Source organism: Canis aureus, chromosome 33 (assembly GCF_053574225.1).
Source record: "Canis aureus isolate CA01 chromosome 33, VMU_Caureus_v.1.0, whole genome shotgun sequence".
Lineage (NCBI taxonomy): Eukaryota > Metazoa > Chordata > Mammalia > Carnivora > Canidae > Canis > Canis aureus.
In genome coordinates, this window is record NC_135643.1 from 9,686,572 (window position 1) to 9,707,032 (window position 20,461).

The 20,461-nt window shown below is 37.6% G+C and overlaps 1 protein-coding gene across 6 annotated transcripts in view; it reads left to right on the forward strand.

Annotated features, from left to right (window-relative positions):
* Positions 1-20,461, forward strand: part of ARHGAP24 (Rho GTPase activating protein 24) — a 738,009-nt gene that overhangs the window by 559,790 nt on the left and 157,758 nt on the right. The window contains exon 1 of one of the 6 annotated variants that reach the window (XM_077882770.1): positions 10,291-10,446. The exons of 4 other annotated variants lie outside the window; for them this stretch is intronic. In XM_077882770.1, the coding sequence (XP_077738896.1) occupies positions 10,434-10,446 (13 nt within the window). In that variant the 5' untranslated portion in view covers positions 10,291-10,433. Of the gene's footprint in view, positions 1-10,290; positions 10,492-20,461 lie in introns of those variants that run through there. One more of the 6 variants, XM_077882774.1, reaches the window with a different exon arrangement.

Below are 20,461 nucleotides of genomic sequence, written 5' to 3' on the forward strand. Positions count from 1 at the left end.
TGGGAACATGTGTGTCTAGCTATGAGATTTCTCTTTCTCTCATTTTCCTGTATTCAACTCCTGACATTGAAATATCAACTCCAGTCCTCCAAAAATATTTTGAAAGTATATAGTCTTTGGAGTTAAATCTTGATTCATCACCTGCCAGGTATGTAATTTTGGGCAAACCATTTAAAATTTTGAGACTCAGTTTTCCTCATCTGTAACATGAGGATTACAAAATGAGATAAAATGAGTCTATTCCTCAGGGATGTTGGGAGGATAATAAAAATGTATGTAAAGTTGGAATATAACCAATGCTCAATAAATTGTAAGCATTATTACCGAAATTTTCTTTTTAAAATTTTCAGCTTTGCCTTTCATGTAAATGAATTACCAACTTTGTTAGACTGTATCTTCTTTGTCTTTAATTTACAGCTTAAAATAGCTCTGTGACTTTGAAAAATGACCTTACCTTTTATATGATTCAATTTTTTCACATGTGAAACAACAGGGATAATATCTTGAGTAACACTAGAGCCCTGTAAGACCATGGTGCTAATAGCATGCTATCCACTTTGTTCTTGATCACAATCAAAGCAAAGTACAGGCATATGCATCACTATGCTTCATAATGCTGCACAGTCCTTATCAGCCTGGACTCTGGGGCCAGATGACCTGCATTTCTGTTTTGTTCACCTGCTTACTAGAGCTGATTGATCTGGGCAAGTAACTTTGCTCTTGTGTGCCTTAGTTTCTTCATTTTCTGGCTTCTTTTGCACAATTTAATTTTTCAAAGGTATTACGGAGAAAATCTTTTGTTCTCAAACTTCTTTTGCCTCATATTCTAGTGGTACTGTACTTTCTTAATGTATAAATAGTCCTAATGAAAATATTAAATTGTTTGACCACACCACAAGCTGGCTAAACATTAACATTTCATTCTCTCACCCCAAACACAAAATGTTTCTATACTGTCATTTTTTACTTTTATAGAGCAATAAAATTATTATAGCAAATATTCATTGGAAATTTGAGGTATTGTCATAAGAAATTAAATGCTATTAAAATTACTAACACAGAAGAGAGTACAAAGATCCCTTAATCAATACTTAGAATTTTAATTTAAATGAAAAGTTTGGAATACTTCTTTTCCCACATTAACACTCTGCTGTAGTGAACAGGATAAAATATTAGTTCATGAATATATTTAACCTCATAATAAGATAAGACTTCAAGCTACATGGCCACTGGCATCTTTTCTAATGCTGAGATCCTGTGATTTTTATGTCTTTTTGAGAAGTTTATTGGCTATTAAAAATGGCAGCATCCGCAGTGATCTCTAGAGATATAACTAGTGTAGGTCAAAAGATATGTCCCAAGATGCTGAATTGCAGATGCTATAGAATATTTTTAATGAAAGTTTTAAAATGATGCAAATTTTAAAACTTCTCTTTATGTTAGCAGATGTTTTTCCATTATTACTTATCCTAGTGGTATAGTTTATCCCAGAACTTGATATCTGGTAGCTGGTGAATATAAATGGAGACAGTCTTATACAGAGAGACTTACTATGCAAGGAGGGCACCTACCATCTCCACTGCCTCCAATATTCATGACAAATTTCTAGGTTGATTCTACTCTAAACTTTCATTTTTCTAATATTCAGGATCACAGCAAGGTGTAATTGGATTTACCATCAAAAGAACTTCAGCTAGGTGTCAACAGATCTCTTAAATACACCCCCCCCCCTTGCTTCTAATATTATTGAAACCATAACATTCAGAGCTTTCTTAAGGAAGTAAAAACTCTTTCTTAGAATACATATTTTCATCAAGGGGAAATAAGGCTCCACTTTTAGCTTCCCTCCCTATGCAGAGTCCTCTTCCTCCTCAGTTAAGTCTTCTGTTTTCTTCAGTATAGCCAGTTAACAACATTTATTGGTCCCCCGTTGTGGGTAGAGATGTTTATTACCACCACCATTGTCTGTGCTCATTTGTTCATTCTTAGGCTTGCCCTCTCTCTCAAGATACCATAATAGCCCTCTTCACAATAGACTGTTTGCATTATATAGATTATTTTTTGTTGTTTTAATGGGAAATGTCATGGGACTTGTGGAGGAAAGTAGTTATCAGAAGAAATATTTTGAGAACCACTCTTACCAGTTTGAAAAGTTGTGCAACTTTTCAAAGGAAATGCTTATGAATCAGTTTTTCAGCATCATTCTTTTATATTTTGCTTTCTACATAAATATTGGAATTAACTGATGGTAATATCCCTTTATACTATGCTATTATTTAGACTTGCCTAGCAGCAAAAGCTATGGAGTTCATTTTAAACTCAATGAAAATCAATATAACACCAAATTTGCAAAATTTAGAGCAGCTTAACATATGATGACAATTCCTCAGATTCTGTTTACATGTCATTTCAGCATCTGGTATCTGATTGAGATGTCATTTGCCAGGTAAGGAAATTTAGATTTAGGGAGGGGAAGTGATGTGTCCAGAGTTGTTCAGTTGGCAAGTAGCCAAGCTTACCACCAAAATTTAAAAAGGAAAATATATGGCTATGACTTAGCTATTGAAAAGTAAAATGCTAAAAAAAAAAAAAAAAGAAAGAAAGAAAGAAAGAAAGAAAGAAGAAAGAAAGAAAAAGAAAGAAAGAAAGAAAGAAAGGTAAAATGCTCAATTTATGTGGATTTGGTTTTGCTATTTCTCCAGCTCTTCAACTGTTATTTCCACAAACAAATAACAGATGAATGAATTTTAGGCTAAGTAAAATATTCTTCACTGGCCTTATGGCTTCTGTCCACACTGAAGACCAAAGTCTGCCCTTTAATTAGCAGGCTGATGTTTGTTTTCTTATAATCCTGAGTTCTCTACCAACTGGCTCCTAAGTAAGAAAAATATATGGAACATAAACAAAAATGCAAGTAAGGCCCAAGTACCATCATCAATGCAATCTAACCCCCAGGTGCCCTGCTCACCTCAATGAAATTTGTATTGACATTACAGAAGAGATCTCTCTAAAATACGTGCTACGTCAGAATCATTTCTTAGAAGACAATAGATTTTTTTGGTTGTATATATACCTTAGTTCATCATTATGCTTTTTGAATAAGCATCTACCCCAAAATTATAATTATATTGTCATGAATGTTTATATCATGCTACTTATATTTGTACCACATCCATTCTCTATATTTGAGGTTACTTACATACCTGTCTTTCCCTCTGTCACCTTTTTTATTTTAAACATGAGCGAGACCAACTGCTCTATATTTTTCTTTAATATTTAATACTGAAATATCTAGAATTTTTTTTCCGTGTGTCCATGAATATGTTTAATGCAAGTGGTGAGAGCAATGGTCATAAAAGGTCTGGAGATTGAAGATCTCCACATGCAGAGATTATAAGCATGGTGAATTAGCCTTATCCAGAAATACATTTGTAAAAATGATTCCCGAACTTTCTTTGTTTTTTTCTTTCTCCCTTCCTTCCTTCCTTCCTTCCTTCCTTCCTTCCTTCCTTCCTTCCTTCCTTCCTTCCTTCCTTCTTTTCTTTCTTTCTTTCTTTCTTTCTTTCTTTCTTTCTTTCTTTCTTTCTTTCTTTCTTTCTTCTTTCTCTTTCTTTCTTTCTTTCTTTCTTTCTTTTCTTTCTTTATTTTTTCTTTCTTTCTGTCTTCTTTCCTTCCTTCCTTCCTTCCTTCCTTCCTTCCTTCCTTCCTTCCTTCCATCTTTCTACTACATTGTAGTAATGGCCCTTGTAAAACATTAGAAAATGGAAGAAGACCAGGAAGAAAATTAACTTACTAAAATCTCAGTATCTAGAGATAAAACCTATTAACACTGTAAAACAATTTTTTCAGATTTTTCTATATTATTAAATATATATCACAAAATTCAGATAACATTGCACACACTATTTTCTAATATGCTTTACTCAACCAATATAACATAAAATATCTGAAGTCTCCTACCTAAATGTGCTCTAAATTTCAGTCATTATTCCACTATGGCATTTGTTGAGAAAGAACAAAGCTGGAAATATCATAATACCTGATTTAAAGATGTACTATAAAGCTATAGTAATCAAAACAGTATAGTACTGGCACAAAAATAGGCACATAGATCAATAGAATAGGCTGGTTGTCCAGAAATAGACCCATACTTATATGGTCAATTAATCTACAACAAAGGTGAGAATATACAGTGGGGGAAAGACAATCTTTTCAATAAATGGTATTGGGAAACCTGGACATCTATATGCAAAATAATGAAACTGGACCACTTTCTTATACCAGACACAAACTTAAACTGAAATGGATTAAAAACCTAAATGTAAAGCTTAAAACCACAAAACTTCTAAAGGAAAACATAGACAGTAAACTCTTGGATAATGGTCTTAGCAGTATTTATTTATTTATTTATTTATTTATTTATTTATTTATTTATTTTTCTATCTATTTATTTATTTGGATCTCTCTCCTTGGGCAAGGGAAACAAAAGAAAAAATAAACAATTGGGACTATATCAAAATAAAAAGCTTCTGCAGAGTGAAGGAAATCATCAACAAATGAAAAAAACAACAGCCTATTTATTGGGAGGAAATATTTGCAAATGTTGTATCTGAGAAAGGGTTAATATCCAAAATATATAAAGAACTCATTCAACTCAATACCAAAAAACCAATCTGATTAAAAATGAGCAGAGGACCTGAATAGACAGTTTTCCAAAGAAGACATCCACATGGCCAACAGACACATGAAAAGATGTTCAATATCACTCATCATCAGGGAAATGCAAATCAAACCACAATAAGACCTCACCTCATTATCTGTCAGAATAGCTAGAAAAAAAAGACTAGAAATAACAAGCGTTAGCAAGGATGTGGAGAAAAGGAAAATTGTGTGCACTCTTGGTGGGAATATAAAATGGAGTAGCCACTATGGAAAAGTGTATGGAGGTTCCTGAGAAAGTTAAAAGTATAACTACTCTATGATTCAGCAATTTTACTTCTGGGTATTTATCTGAAGAAAATGAGAACACATATTCAAAAAGGCACGTGAACCCCTGTGTTCATTGCAGCATTATTTACAATAGCCAAGATACAGTAAGCAACCTGAGTATCCACCAATAGATGAATGAATGGATAGAGAAGAAGTTATATCACACACACACACACACACACACACACACACACACCCTGTGATATTACATAGACATAAAAAATATTACATAGCCATTTGCAACAGCACAGATGGATCTAGAGTGTATAATGCTAAGTGAAACAAGTCAGAGATAAACAAATACTGTATGATTCCACTTATATGTGGAATCTAAAAAACAAAACAGACAAACAAGCAGAAACAGATTGTTAAATACAGAGAACTAACTGGTGGTTGCCAGAGGGGAGAGGCCTGGGAGATTAGACAAAATAGGTGAAGAGGATTGAAACGTATAAACTTTCAGTTATAAAATATATTAAGTCATAGGGATAAAAAGCAAGGCAGAGGGAATTTAGTAAATAATAATGTATAACTAAAAAATAAGAGTAACTATAAACACTCAGGAGCTCCTTGCCCTATGTTCACAAAGGAATAATATTCAGGATTTTTCTCCCTTTATGCATACTCTTAAGTATTTCTTTTTCAAAAACCTCTTAAATGTATCTAGGAAAGCCTTTAGTAAAACCAGGGCAGTGATTCTTCTCATCTTAGAGTAGAAAGGCATTAATAGGTACATCTTTTTGCAGCCAGGAAAAATTACCATCCAATAAAAAATAAGTTTTTTTTATCTCTTGCTGGGCGTGGAGCCTGTTTGAGATGGTCTCTGTCCCTCCCCTTCTGCCTCTCTCTACCTATTAGTGTGTGCATACACACATATGTACATTCTCTCTCTCTCTCTGAAAAAATAAAAATAAATTTAAAATATAGTAAATTGAGACTTCTTAGGAAGCGTTCAATTTCATGATTTTAACTATGTATGGAGTAAGAGATGTCAAATCTGTTATCTTTAAGCATCCACAAAAACTGCTTGAATGCTAAAAACTTACACTTTTCAGATTACTCTAAATTTTTCCCTGAATGACCTTTAATGTTTTAACAGTACTTGTTCTCCATGGCTGATAAGTATTATCACGTGGAGATGTTTCAAAAGCCTAAGAAAAGGAATCAAATTGAAGGGAGCAGCAGGGAAAAAATGTGTTAGAAAAATGCTTTTTCTCTCTGGTTGCAGATGAGAAACAACTCCATCCTGCTCCCCCACGAACCCAGTTCCACCCTAAGGGGAGGGTTCTAAGGATTTCAGGCCAGACCTAGAGTATGAAGTTGACCACTGCCACTGGACACATCAGGATGATGTCATTACACTAGGGAAGGCAATAAGAACTAAACAAAACCAGAGCATCTTAATTTACTTTATTCACCTCTGTGTAATGGTGACCCATGTTTCCAAAATTTTCTTCAATGCATTTGAACTTCAATGCACGTTTCTTTTCTATACATGCTTCTGAACGAGGGTCTCAAAATCCAAGAGAAGAAAAGAAAGTATTGAGACCAAGTGTGTTGTTAGTTCTTGCTGTGGAATTCCATCCAGGCAGACGCTAGTTGCATTGTTCAAAACATGAAATACTTAATGGGGCAGTATAATAATTTGAAGAAAGTGCCAAAAACTGTTTTCATTTTTATTATTTCTGACCTGAGAGATAATTGAAAGCTTAATGCAATTGTTTCTTTCTTTCCTTCCTTCCTTCCTTCCTTCCTTCCTTCCTTCCTTCCTTCCTTTCTTCTTTCCTTCCTGTCTTCCATCTTTCATTTTAAAATAATTCTGACTGGTTGTTCATCTTTCTTTATTCAGAAATAAAATGGGTTTGGGAATGAGAGAAAACAGCCTTTTTTATTTTGCTATATGTTGTATTTGTCATTATCAGCTTCCCAATAGACCCACTATTTTTATTTCACTTCCTCTTCAGCTAAATATGATGCCATGAGAACATGTGGGTTGTGGTGAGTGCCAAAATATATATTGTAGGCAAAAGTAGCAAGGAAATGAACACCAAATAGCTGAAGGTCCCTGGCCTTCTTTTATGTGGGTCGACTGGTAGTTTAGAATGCTGTGTTTTAGTTTTTTCATTCAGAATTGAACTTGAAAAATTGAGATTAAAGTATTGTTTTTAATTAATTTTTTTATTCCCCCCCCATCATTTATTTTGACTTACTACTAACTTAGTCAGGGGCCCAGTTACATTTCTGTCTTTAATAAAAATACCCAAGACAACATAATTCTATCCGCAAGACTTCCGAATGTATCCTTTTTTTCCTAAGGCTGGATTTGGGAAGAAGGAGAAGGCTGGTTTTATGAAGGCATTTTGGAAGGTGCACTTCACAGATGGGAATATTACAAGCAGGGGCAAGGTATAATTAGACACTGGCATCCTCAGAAAATATTTTGAAAATAGGGAAAACAGAGATGGAAGGCAGGAATAGAGGGTATGGTATGAATTAGCTTGCACATACAATTTTAGAGTTTCTTTTATAGCTGGGAATGCCACTTTAAAACAGACGTCATGTAGGGCTGCAGTTCAGTCTCTGCTGCTGGCTTTCCAATAAAATTGGTGGAAAGAACCTGGCATTTTATTAACATCCTCAGACCCAGGAGACTGAAAATTATGAGTCTTCTATACTCCAAACTACAGCTGAAAAAATGTCTTTCCTGCTATGCTTAATGGTCAGAGATTACCTTGCTTTCTTGTGGGCGTTCCTCAGGGTCTAGTAATTTAAGCAAATTAAAATACAATAATGCATTGAGTGTATGTTGAAAAACAGAGAGGTATTCTGCTACAGAGAGAGTTGTCAATTTGAAGACCGAAAGAACCAATTTTTTTAAAAAAGGAACTATTGGTACATATTAACAATTTTTTCCTTGTATCCTGCGACAGTTTTATCATTTAAAAACTCAAAATGTGTTTTTCTAAAAAAAAAATTTTAAGATTTTATTTATCTACTTGACAAAGAGAACAAGCAGGGGGAGTGGCAGAGGCAGACTCCCCACTGAGCTGGGAGCCCCATGATGTGGGGCTCAATCCCAGGACCCTGAGATCATGACCTGAGCTGAAGGCAGACACTTCACCTGCTGAGCCACCCTGGCACCCCGTTTTTTCAAAACATTTCTGCACTCTTTATGATAAAGTTAACTTGTCTAATAAACACCCTCAAGAAGTTCTCTTGGTAATTTGCATTCTTGCCTTCCCTACCCCCACTATTTAAAATCCAAATGTTATTTCCTTTCTCTTTCTGAGAAAGTTATAAGTAAACAAATTGACTCTGAATATGGGACTCCAGGCCATGCTGTGACCTTGACTGTCATTTGAGCTCCACCACTCACCAGTCTGTCCCCTCTGAGGGCTGTTTCATTTCCTCTACGAAATGGGAACAATAGTGACTAACTTGTAGATTACTATGAAGATTAACTAAGACACCACCCATGAACTTCGCAGCCCTGTGTATCTCCAGACAGGCCCTCACATTGTCGGTTCCTTCCGGTTCCCACTCATCTCCCCTCCCAGATCCCCCTACCCCACAACCACCTAATCTCTAAATAACTCATACATAATTGTGGACCATCAGCATGAATGCCCAGAAGCATTTGTTCCTGAATGAATTTAGCAGTGAGTCTGGCCTGGCACCCCCCAACCTTTCCCCTTCTTTGATCCCTTTGGACACCTCCCCCGGCCTGAACAGTTGAGTCCACCAGGACACCAGGTGAACTGTGAAACCAGCCATCACGTGAGGATTTTCTCTCGGAGTTTCAGCAGGTCCTGTTCTGCCTCAAAGACCAGATGGAGCTCATGTTACTCACAATTAACTGACTCTGGACATATGGTCGCTGCCATCAAGACCCACCACAAGTAAGACAGCAGTTCAATAAAATCTTGAACTCTATTTTTAGACCACTTGAAACAAACACTTTCCCATGAAGCCCAAGAAATCCTCCTTGAGGACACAGAGAGTCATTCCCCAGTCCCAGGCCTAATGGGAGATTGAAAGGAGCAAAATGCAGAAAGTCCATGTTTTCCCAGTGCTCTACGATTTACAAAGCACTTGCTCCTGCTCGTTCTTCCATTTCACCCTGACATCATCCCAGGAGGTAGACAAAGCAAACGGTGGAAACAGATCCCCATTTTATAGATTACAAAACCGATGTCTCGGAGGTTCAATGAGTTGCTGGCTTGCATGCCTATGGCTGGTGAACGGTGGTGGTTGGAGACAGACGGAAGAGGAAAGTGGTAAAGGAGAATTATATTCTGTTAATGCAATCAACCTAAACTTCAGTAAATATTTATTTACCTCTAAGAAAAAATACACAGGCGAGATAATGTTTCAAAATGTGCTTGCAAGCTTAAAATTGTTCCTTCTCCACTTCTGATAGGAAAACCAAAATATGAGAAATAGACACCCAGAGAGACTCTCCAGGGAAACATTTATAAACATGTTTGTATCTGTCTATAACATATACACACAGAATAATTATATTTTAGGAAAGAAAAACCTACTTGAAACCTCTCCAAATTAAAATGTGCATATGTCAAGACTAATCTTGAAAAAGATGGTAGGAATTTTTATGAGAAATTTTAATTGATTCTGCCAATCAGCTCTGAATGTGTACATCTTTACCATCTTTTTTCACATGGGGGTGTTTGCATAATTGTAGTAGGTGTGCAAAAAGCAAGACTTCCCCAAAATGAATTTGTTTATGGACCAGAAATGATTTTGCCCTGTACAGAATTATTTTATTTTGACTTTGGAAAATAATTTTCTAAGACCCCTCTTTAAGCCTTGTTACCGGGAAAGGATATGCAACAACTTTTTGGCCTGAGAAGTATGCCTGGGCAATTTAGAATGGCTGCACTAAAATCTGTATGTGTGTGTGTGTGCACGCGCGCGTGCATGTGCGTGTGCATGTGTGTGTGTGTGTGTGTGTGTGTTTGAGAGAGTGAGAGCGATTAGGGTTTGCAGAGTACTGCTGGGTTAGCAGATTGGCTCAGTGCCAATGGGGGATTTTCAGATTTACTGCTTCTCCGACTATTGTTGCAGCTCTGATTTATGGACTTCAGAATCTCTTGAAAGGCAAAGTGTCTGGAGTTTGGGGTCTTCCCTTGGTGGTCCCTCCAATTCCCGTATATTCTTTTGGCCCGTGTTCACCTTGTGGCGACCTTGCAGGACTCAGCGTTTTCACCTGAGCTCAGTAGCTGGGGAGCCCACTAGCGCTGGGGAGAGGGCAGTGGTTTCCATTCCTGGGTGATGGAGTCATGGGAGAAACTGCAGCGACCCAACGGAGGGGAGACTAGGGCCAGAGCCGGCTCCAAGGTGCTGTAAGCGGCTCAGGACAGCGCAGCTGCTCTGTCTCCCAGCCTGCAAGTGCTGCCTGCATTTGCCACTGACCACTGAAGTGTATGTTTGTGCAAGGTGAGAGCTGGGTGCTTTCTCGTTAATTTGGAGACAAATTGCCAGGTACTGCTGTTTATTGGGTTTGATAATTTGGGGGATATTTAGATCACCTCGAAGCTAGGACCTAGACTGCGTGTGGTTGTGTTTATACCCTTGCTTTCTATCCCTATATAGTCAGTTCTCCACAGTGTCCAAATTGTGGCAACAGATTGGACATAGTGCTGTTCTTACACTGAAATGTGATCAGTTTGGTGCCGTTTTCTTGGCTTTTTTCATTAATTGCTGCTGCCAAGTGATCTAGCGGTTCATACACAGAATTCTCGTGCTGATCTGAGCATGTGAAAAATGCTTCAGACATAAATCTGAATTGCTATTTTTGGAGTTCTTGCGGTGGTGTATTTTTTGCTTTATCCACATTTTAGTAGTTGAAACTTTGCAGTGAGCAGAGTGCCTTGGGCTCTGATCTGGTGATAAAAGTAACGTGGGAGTTTCTGGGGTTTTGCTTGTCAGAATGAAAACTTTTGCTTGGCCATTCATGTGTGTGTGTGTGTGTGTGTGTGTGTGCATATGTGTGCACATGTGCGATTAAAAAAAATGCTTGAGAACCAAGAGAAACCCAAATAATACTGTGCTATATTTTAATGTACGTATAATTAACCGAGCCAGCTTATAAGGCTTTCATTATCAGCATATTTGAATTTTTGAACTTTACGTTTTGAGTACACAGGGACAGTACAGCTATAGTGTACACTTGTGAAGGCATGCGGGGACATGGAGTGTGTACTCACTAGGAATACAAAGGAATTCAAAATGCGCTCTGGGTAAGCTGACAGGCCTTAATCTTGCACTTGTTTTGTATGTTAGCTACTTAACTGAACCTATACAAAATATAAAGGAGATGTTCTGTATTGTTGTATCTAAATAAATACTCAGATTGGTATTTATGAAACACATGCTCTAGAAAAGGGAAACATGGGAATTTGGCATTGTATAAATAGAATAACAAAAAAAATTCAAAAAGCTATAAAATTTTACGAGGAAAGAAAAGATAACGCATTTAGATAAGGAATAATTATGAGGGGATACTGAAAAGTGCATCAGCTGCTCACATTTTTATGTCTAGTGAAAGAACAATAGCATATTTAAGGAAATTCAGAGTCAGCAGAAATGAATCCAAGAGCAAAAGTTCTTAGTAAAACATGTTGTCAACCTGTCTCTGAATGTACTCATCTGTCTTAATTCGCTTGAGTTCTGTTGCCAAGCTTGATAAAGTTAGAATTAAAAAAAAAAAAATAAATGCAAATTTAAACATTTTATGTGATTGGTTTCCATTTGGATAGATTCTTTGAAACTAATAAAGCATAGTAAGTTATATTAAAACACAATGAATATTAAAGTTGTGCAAAACACTTTGCTTACTAATACACACTCTCAAAATCATTTGTCCCACTTTTGCATTATGTCAGTTAGGATTCTAAACTAGAACGTCACCTGTTGTTACACGCACATGGACTGCTGAGTTCTTTGGATGCTCTCGTCAGTTTCTTGCTCTCAGACTGTGTTGGACACTGTGGGATGGTGAGCAGAAAACACCTAACACTGTCACACTTCCTATGTGAGTTAAGAGCAGCGATAGTTTCATTTGACAGATATGGAATTTGAAGTGTACGAAGGTTGATGACTGGCCTTTCCATATTAGAGCCTACACTACCCTGGCTTTTCCACTGCCATAATCTAAAATTTGACTACTTCTTTAGGAGTTTAACATGACTTAATTTCTGAATATATGTGATGGAGGGCTTCTTGTCACTGGTTTGTAAAGATGACAGTACCTGCATCTCGATGATGATTACAGTCCAATGTGTTCAAATGTGGTGTCCATGTGTACACATGATCATCTTCCATGCAAAAAGACTAGAAACTTCATCATCTATTTGATGAAACATAATCAATCTAAGCAGCCAAAAAAGAAGCCTTAAATATTGTCTGCATTTATTCTTTGGATAACTAGCTTGCTGCAATATGAAAAGAGATTTAAAAGGTTTAGAGATTATAGGTACTGACCTCAAAGCCCATGCCAGTCTGTCAAGCACATTTACTTCTTTTTTCTTTAGAGAGAGAGAGAGTAGTGAGCATGGGTGTGTGTGTGTGTGTGTGTGTGTGTGTGTGTGTGTGATGGTAGTAGGGTAGTAGAGGGCGAAAGAGAGAATCCGAAGCAGTCCCTACACCCAGCATAGAGCCCGACTCAGGCCTCGATCTCACAACCCTGAGATCATGCATGACCTGAGCTGAAACCAAGAGCCGGACCTTCAGACGATTGAGCCACCCAGGTGCCCCTGAAACACATTTACTTCTTTAAAAAACTTAAATTTAGGAACGGCTGGGTGGCTCAGCGGTTGGGCACTTGCCTTTGGCTCCGGTTATGATCCCGGGATCCGGAATCGAGCCCCGCATCAGGCTGTCTGCATGGAACCTGCTTCTCCCCCTACCTATGTCTCTGCCTCTCTCTCTCTCTCTGTGTGCCTCATGAATAAATAAATAGATCATTAAAAAATATATAAAATATAAAAAACTTAAATTTAGCTTAGTAAGTTCTTGTTTTTTCTCTTCCTTCTTTCAGCTTTATACTTTATTCTAGACTTTAAAATTACAAAGTCTTTAATCACTGAAACTTCTTCCTTTGGACCTACACTCAATCTCCTCACCTGGGGCAAGAAAGAAATTATGATTTATCTCTGGGACTGGGGAAAGACTCACCTCCCCTGAGATCAAAAGATTACTGCCCATTCTGAGCAGGAAAATGAGGTGGTTGTTGGGAACGAATGGCTACCAGGCAGGGAATGTGCCTGGCATTTCAGCTATTCTTACCCATCGAGTCTGTAACTAGTTTCTACCCATCTAGTCTGTAACTAGGCTTGGAAACCTTTATCAACTATTTTTTACATGTGCCAACATAGTTACACTTTCACAAAGATTCTTGGTAAATTGAGATTAAATGGGATTTGTCGTACATGGGGTTTACTTAAAGTGGTATCAGTAGTTTTTCTAATGTCTCTTTACCTTCCCATTAAGGTGATTAAGTTCTATTCCGCCTATTAACTCCTCCCCAGGTAGTGTACATTCAGATGAAGTTATGGGCACTCACACAACTTGTAACTCTTACTTCCAGATTCCTTAGTGTAAGCCTGCATTATTTGGGGACAAAAAAAACTTGGAAAGAAGGGTTTGTGTTATGATTATTCCTCTGATATAATTATCCTTCTGAGGCCACAAAATATCCTGACAGTCACCGAGCTCCTTAGTGGGCCACTAGACTTTGTGATCCTGGCAGCTTGAGCAAGAGCATATGGCAAGTGATTCTCCATTGGAGAGAGAGACAATAAACATTGTCTACAATCTGCTTAAGATAATCTCATTATTTGTCTTGAATCCAGTGATCTACAAAGGAAACGGAATACGTACAGTCTGGTTATTAGAAAATGGATTCAAATTGTGACTGCCTGTCATCCTTGGTCACCATAGGAAATACCCTCCAAAGTAACTCATCTCAAGTACATATTTTACAAGCCATGGAATTTCTGCTTTTTAAAAATCTTTAAATTATTTCTGCCAGAAAAAAAAAAAAAAAATTATTTCTGCCAGGGCAGACTTCGCATCTGATTCTAATGTCTACCAGATTCCCTCTATTAACTACTCTCTACCATAAACCCCAAGTAATTTTTTAGTGCTAATAACCGGTTAAACTCATCAAATTCTAATAGCCAAATGATTCTCATCAATATGTAGTTCAAATAATCACTTTTAAGCAGCGTATTTACAACTTCCAAATATTTCTAATGGCCAAGAAGCCATCAACAGGAAATCATTGCAAAGTTTCCTATGATAAACATATTAAGTTTTTGTTTTTTAAAAGATTTCATTTATTTATGAGAGACACACAGAGAGAGAGAGAGAGGCAGAGACACAGGCACAGGGAGAAGCAGGCTCCATGCAGGGAGCCTGATGTGGGACTCGATCCCGGGACTCCAGGATCATGCCTTTTGTTTGTTTGTTTGTTTGTTTGTTTTGTTTGTTTGTTTGGTTTGGTTTCCGGGATCATGCCTTGAGCCAAAGGCAGTAACCACTGAGCCACCCAGGTGTCCCCTTATGACAGATATATTGGATCTTAAGGGAATGTTCAAGATTCTACTCCAACATAACAAAATAAATAAAAAAAAAAAACTTTTATATGCTCTCTTCTGATAGGATACTTTAAAGGTCAACCTGGCTTGAATATTTTGATGCTAAATTATAAAACACTGGAGGAAGTCTCTTCCCTATTCTCTTGTAGAATGGGGCTTCGCTGGACTGATAACTCTTTTTTTCTTTTTTTTTGGACTGATAACTCTTAAAAGAGCACGTCAGTGTGTTGAGAGGTATTATTTTGTATCTATAAGAACTATCTCGTTTTCTTTATAAGTTTATGAAAGAACTATGTTTTTTTAAAAAATTTTAAAGTTAAACATCTTTTTTTAAAAAAGATATTATTTAATTATTCATGAGAGACACAGAAAGGCAGAGACATAGGCAGAGGGAGAAGCAGGTTCCTCGAGGCAGCCCAATGTGGGACTCAATCCCAGGACTCCGGGACCACACCCTGAGCGGAAGGCAGATGCTCAACTGCTGAGCCACCCAGGCATCCCAAGATCTATGCTTTTAAATGCAGGTTTTATTATTATTTATGTATAGTGAGACCAATAGATCAGGAGATGATTGTCATTGAAAGGATAGATAGTTTGTGATTCACAGTTCCCAAGAGGAGGAGGTGTAGCATGCCACAGGATGGGGGCAAGGGGCACTTGGGGAAGCACCAGGCAAGGCAGGGTAGGCAGGTTTGGAATTGACTAGTTTGAATATTTTCAGCAGACTTTGGGGTATTAGGGACTATCTCTAGTTGTCTGGGTACCTGGCCCTGACAGGTGGTTAGGGTGGATGGATAGTGCCCCAGAGGGACAGCCTTGTGAGAGCCAATAAAGGGGTTGGGATCTGGACTCTGGATTGGTTTATTTGCATATGAAAGGTATGTGCCTAGGTAAGCCTTTTTTTCCTATCTTTAGAAATTAGCTAAGCATGGGAAGGGCAATCTCTCCAGGGTCAGCAGGACACCAGATGTCAAAGCATCAGAAATATAGAAAATAAAAAGGCAGGCGTGACTAATACAACTTAATTCCTCCCAAGCAAGAATAGATCACTTAATATCATTTTGCCAGGTATGGTGTTTACCTGGTTAGTCCACTGCGGACAACAATCTCTTGACATCAAATGCTCCCTATGGATTCAGGCAACCCTCCTAGTGAATTCCAGAGATGTTTTTGTTTCACTGTGTTTGTTTTTTAAATTTCGTGCTTTAAAACAACAAAAGGGTTGAAAATAACGGAATCCTCTTTACTGAATAAGTACATTTTACTTGTCAGACACAGCTATATCTTATTTGATTTAGAGACTAACAATTAATGCTTCCATATTAGGGTTCTGGTAAAACTTTTTTTTTTTTTTTTAACACTAGAACCATTAAAAGAACTTTGTCTTTGCAATATTCACCATTCACCTTTGGCTGGGATCATCTTCTGGCACAAAATAGTTAATAAAAATTGTTAAATGAACAATTAAATGTTTAAATCAACTAAACTTATCAGCAGAATGTTCTTCACATCCCTTAAAAAACCGTTTAGACTGCTTCCAGTCTGATTTTCATGATAATGAAATTCAGAAAAAAAGGAGTAAATAGTTGATTATTTCGTTCAAACAAAATCTGAATCTCCTATCATTTAAAAACATCTGTAACAAAACATGCCCGTATAAGCAAATATAAAATGTGACGTGGAACATGCATAAACTAAGTAACAATTCAGGTTCAATCGAACTGGCAAATGTAATGCCTGATGTCCCTGTTCCTCAAGTCATCAGCAATGTACAAAGGGATCAAAGAACTTTTAGTAGTTGAGTAGGATAATTAATTTATCAAATTAGAATAGATATAGTGTGCTAAAAATAGTCCATAATCAAGGAAGGACGAACCTCAGAATTATGGCATTTCCCCCTTGCACTATTTCTCCTTTCCATTTTTAAACATTTAAGAAAGAAGAAAGCATGTGTATGGTGTTTTCAGTGAAATTGATTTAAAAAAAAAAAAAACTCCCTATTTAATTTCTCCATTCTAGTTAATGGGATTCCTCACAGGAATTTAGTGTGAAATAAATATGGACTTCAAAACAGTGGGGAAGGATGAGTGAATTGACAAATATTGGTGCAACTAGATAGCCATTTAGGAAAAATATGTTTATCCTTTTACCCCCAAATAAATTCTAGATGACCCAAAGATTTAGATGCAGAATATGAAGCATTACGTATGGTGCAGAAGGCTTTGGTGTGCTCACTTGCCCAGAGTAGATGCTGTACCGACCAAGTCATTAAGCAGCTGTAAGCAGGAGTAGAAAGGGCATCCTGTCCCTTGGGACCATCATGGTCATTACTTGGCAAAAGGGAGGCGTCAACATGGTCCTTTCTCTGTACCATCTGCCCCCCCATCCTCTGTCATTCAGGTGCCCCCGTTTCTGAGGTGAAAGAAAGCAAAGGTAAAAATATAAACCTGGGGATGCCTGGATGGCTCAGCGGTTTAGCGCCTGTGTTCTGCCCAGGGCATGATCCTGCAGTTCCAGGATTGAGTCCCATGTTGGGCTCCCGGCATGGAGCCTGCTTCTCCCTTTGCCTGAGTCTGTGCCACTTTCTCTCTCTCTCTCTCTCTGTCTCTTGTCTCTCATGAATAAATAAATAAAATCCTTTTAACAAAAAAAGAGAAATGTAAATCTGATTTCTTTTTTTATTCCTGAGCTGATGTATTATGTTTTATCCTGGAGGCAGACAAGTGTTAGGAAAAAACTGTAGACTGATTTCTTACTCTCAGTTCTCCTGACTCCCAAATCTGGCATTTGATCCCAAAGTAGCATCACTTTCTCTGGTATCTGCAGGTTTCTGGGATTTATGATTTCCATTGGTGTGACAAGGGAATGACACACCGTCAGCTGTGTGCTGGCCCTTCGGAGTTGTTATCAGAGTAGATGGAACTGATTGAAGGGGTGCGTGCTTGGTGGGAAGCAGGAGGGCTTCTGCTGGAAAGCTTTCTCATTAGGGCCTGTCGATTCTTTCCCCCTTTTCACTTCCTGTTCCTCTAGTTTATTTATTTACCCTGTAATTCCTCCCTTTCCATGACCTCTCATACCGCCTCACACCATCCTCTGACCTGGATAAAAGAAACACTTATGTCATTCACGCTAGGTTTCTCAGTCTGGCAGGCTATTTGGAGCGATGTGCACTGTTCCTAGCAACAGATTAAGGCAAATCCACAGCACTTCAGAAGCCTGAAGGCATTGAAAATTCACAGAAGACTACTTAGTTATATTTGGAACTTCTACTTTGTGGATATGTATTGGTTAAGAAATCTAGAAAAATTTTTAAGTATTTTTTTTGGTTTATTTTTAATAGAAACTTGGAAGGTTTCTAAAACAGTCATATTGAATTTAGTCAAGAGACTGAGAATGAAGGCCAAATGTGTCTAGCTAAAATCTAAAAGTAGGGCATATAAAGTTCACGGGCAGTCACAGGAAGGTGATTTTAATTACCAGGAATAGTTTATATGTGTTAATAACATAGGCACTGGGGCGGTTGGAACTGTTTTGAAATCCATGAACAAGTTGTTTGACCATGGGAAACTTATTCAGCCTTTTAAGTCTCCATCATCTGCACTATTAATATAAATCACATATTTTGAGGTTAAAATGATAAACTATATATGTGGATTTGTCGATAGTAGAGGAAGTCATCAAAAAGCTGATCAGTATAGATTGTAAATGGAGATATTTCAGCAAGTAGGACTGCCATGACTTTGTGGAGAAGGGAGTTTTTTCTAAATTAGGGAGAAGGATAAAATTGGAAGAGTTTATCCAGGAAAAAATAATGAGATAAAACAGGGCAAAACTGATTATCACAAAAAAGGGGATCTGATAGTCATTGCATGTAGCCTCCTTCCATGGAGACTGACACAGTAAGTTACTCATAGGGCACACTTATTTATGTTTGATGACTGAACAGTTAAAGGGATGAATGAGACAGAAACAATAATGGTGGAGCGAAATGGACAGTTGTATGAAAGAATATTTTGAAACATCTCTGAGATGTTCTATCTGAAGAACACTGTGTGTCAGATCTATCTATAATACTCAAACAAATGAGCCAACAAACCAAGAGCAGGTATGTTTGTTACATAGTATGTGCTTTATCACCGTGGAAAGAATGAGAAACCAGTGTTCTTTGAACACGCAAAGGAATGACACACCTGTCAAATCAGAGAGAAAGCAACCTATGAAGTCAGCATGGTGTCTGATAGAAGTCAAAAGGTGAACCCAGAGCCCAAACTGGAAAGACCATTAATCTTAAAGAAATGTTAAAATGAGTTGAGGACCTCAACAAGAAGAGCATTTAGCATTTGCTGAGGGGCAAAGATTTATCATTCCTTGCTTTGCTTTACTTAGTTTCCCCAGACCCTACCCATTAAATGTCAATAACTCTCTCTCCATTATTGTGAAAACTTATACACTCCTATGTTTTTCCAAATTCCCCTCAAAATAGCATTACCACCCCAGTTGGGAACCAAGAGTATAAAAAATAAGATGAATTTTATTCAGAAGCGGCCAAGTATCAGAATTGAGAACTTCACATTCTTGACTTTCAAGGATCTTGGAAGCATGTTTTGTTTGCTTGTTTTTGTTTTACTATTTTAAAGTAAAAGCCAAGGTCTGTAATGCCTTGTAGTAATTTGCTGAGGAATCTGAATCTTGGTTGTTATAAAACTGATTTGTATGCACCCATCACTTAGCTAGTGAGTGAGATTAGCTTGCCTCCTGCTTGCCTACAGCTTTGCATTTAAGTCTATGTGGGCTGTTTTTCTACTTGTATTCCTTGCCAGCTTAATAACTCTCACAATACGGTTTTCAAAAACAAACAAACAAACAAACAGACTGTGTTTCATTGTGCAAAATGCCTCTGAAAAGAAAGGCAATGAGAGGGCTGCTAATGAAGTGCAAAGGATGCGAAGAGGTAGAATTAAGTGGGAATTCATAGACAAGAGTGGTTTTGGATAAATTATGGAGTTCTGCTTTGGCAGTACTGGTGACCTTCGTCAAAATGAGTTCACCATATGTGCTATAAAACACAGCAGTAACAATAAAAAAGTGATTTGTAAAATTGTTTTAGTGCCTTTATAATCGACTGTAGGTCTCTGTTTACAGAAGTACTAAGGGGCCACTCCACGTTTTTAGTTACGTTGCATTTTCTGAAGAACATTATATGTTATAGGAGTATTTGAGAATTTCAAGATTTCACAAAAATCTCAGTATGTGTTCCTTGAGAGTGTTCAGAGTCCAGTTTGTTGGTTCCTAAGAGGATGAAACAATAGATACTATGAATAGTGGGTTTAACCTGTTTCAAGTTTAACACCTGCAGTAACTATGGGACTAGCCCGAACTTTCCTCTTAGGCAGAGCTGAGAAACATGACCTACCCCTTCCTGTTACCTTGTCTGAGTGTGGGATGCTGGCCTCACATTCCTCACATTGTACAATGTTTAGTGGTGCACTGAAATTTTCTGTATGTGTCAGAGAAAAGGAGACCGAAGAGGTGTCAGGGAAAAGTCATGAATACAGTAGCTGTATTAATTTCCTATGGCTGTCGTAACAAAATTCCACAAACTGGGTGGTTTCAGCAACAAAAATGTACTTTCTCACAGTTCTGGAAGCCAGAAGTCTAAAATCAAGGTGTTGGCAGGTCAGTGCTCCATCTGAAGGCCCTAGGGAGTAATCTGTTCCAGGCTTCTTTCCTAGCTTCTAGGAGCCCCAGGCGTTCCTTAGCTTATAGATAGCTGTCTTCTCCCTATTTCTTTTCAACATCTTCCTTCTGTTAAGTTTCTATCTCGAATTTCTCCTTTTATTTTTTTTTTAAAT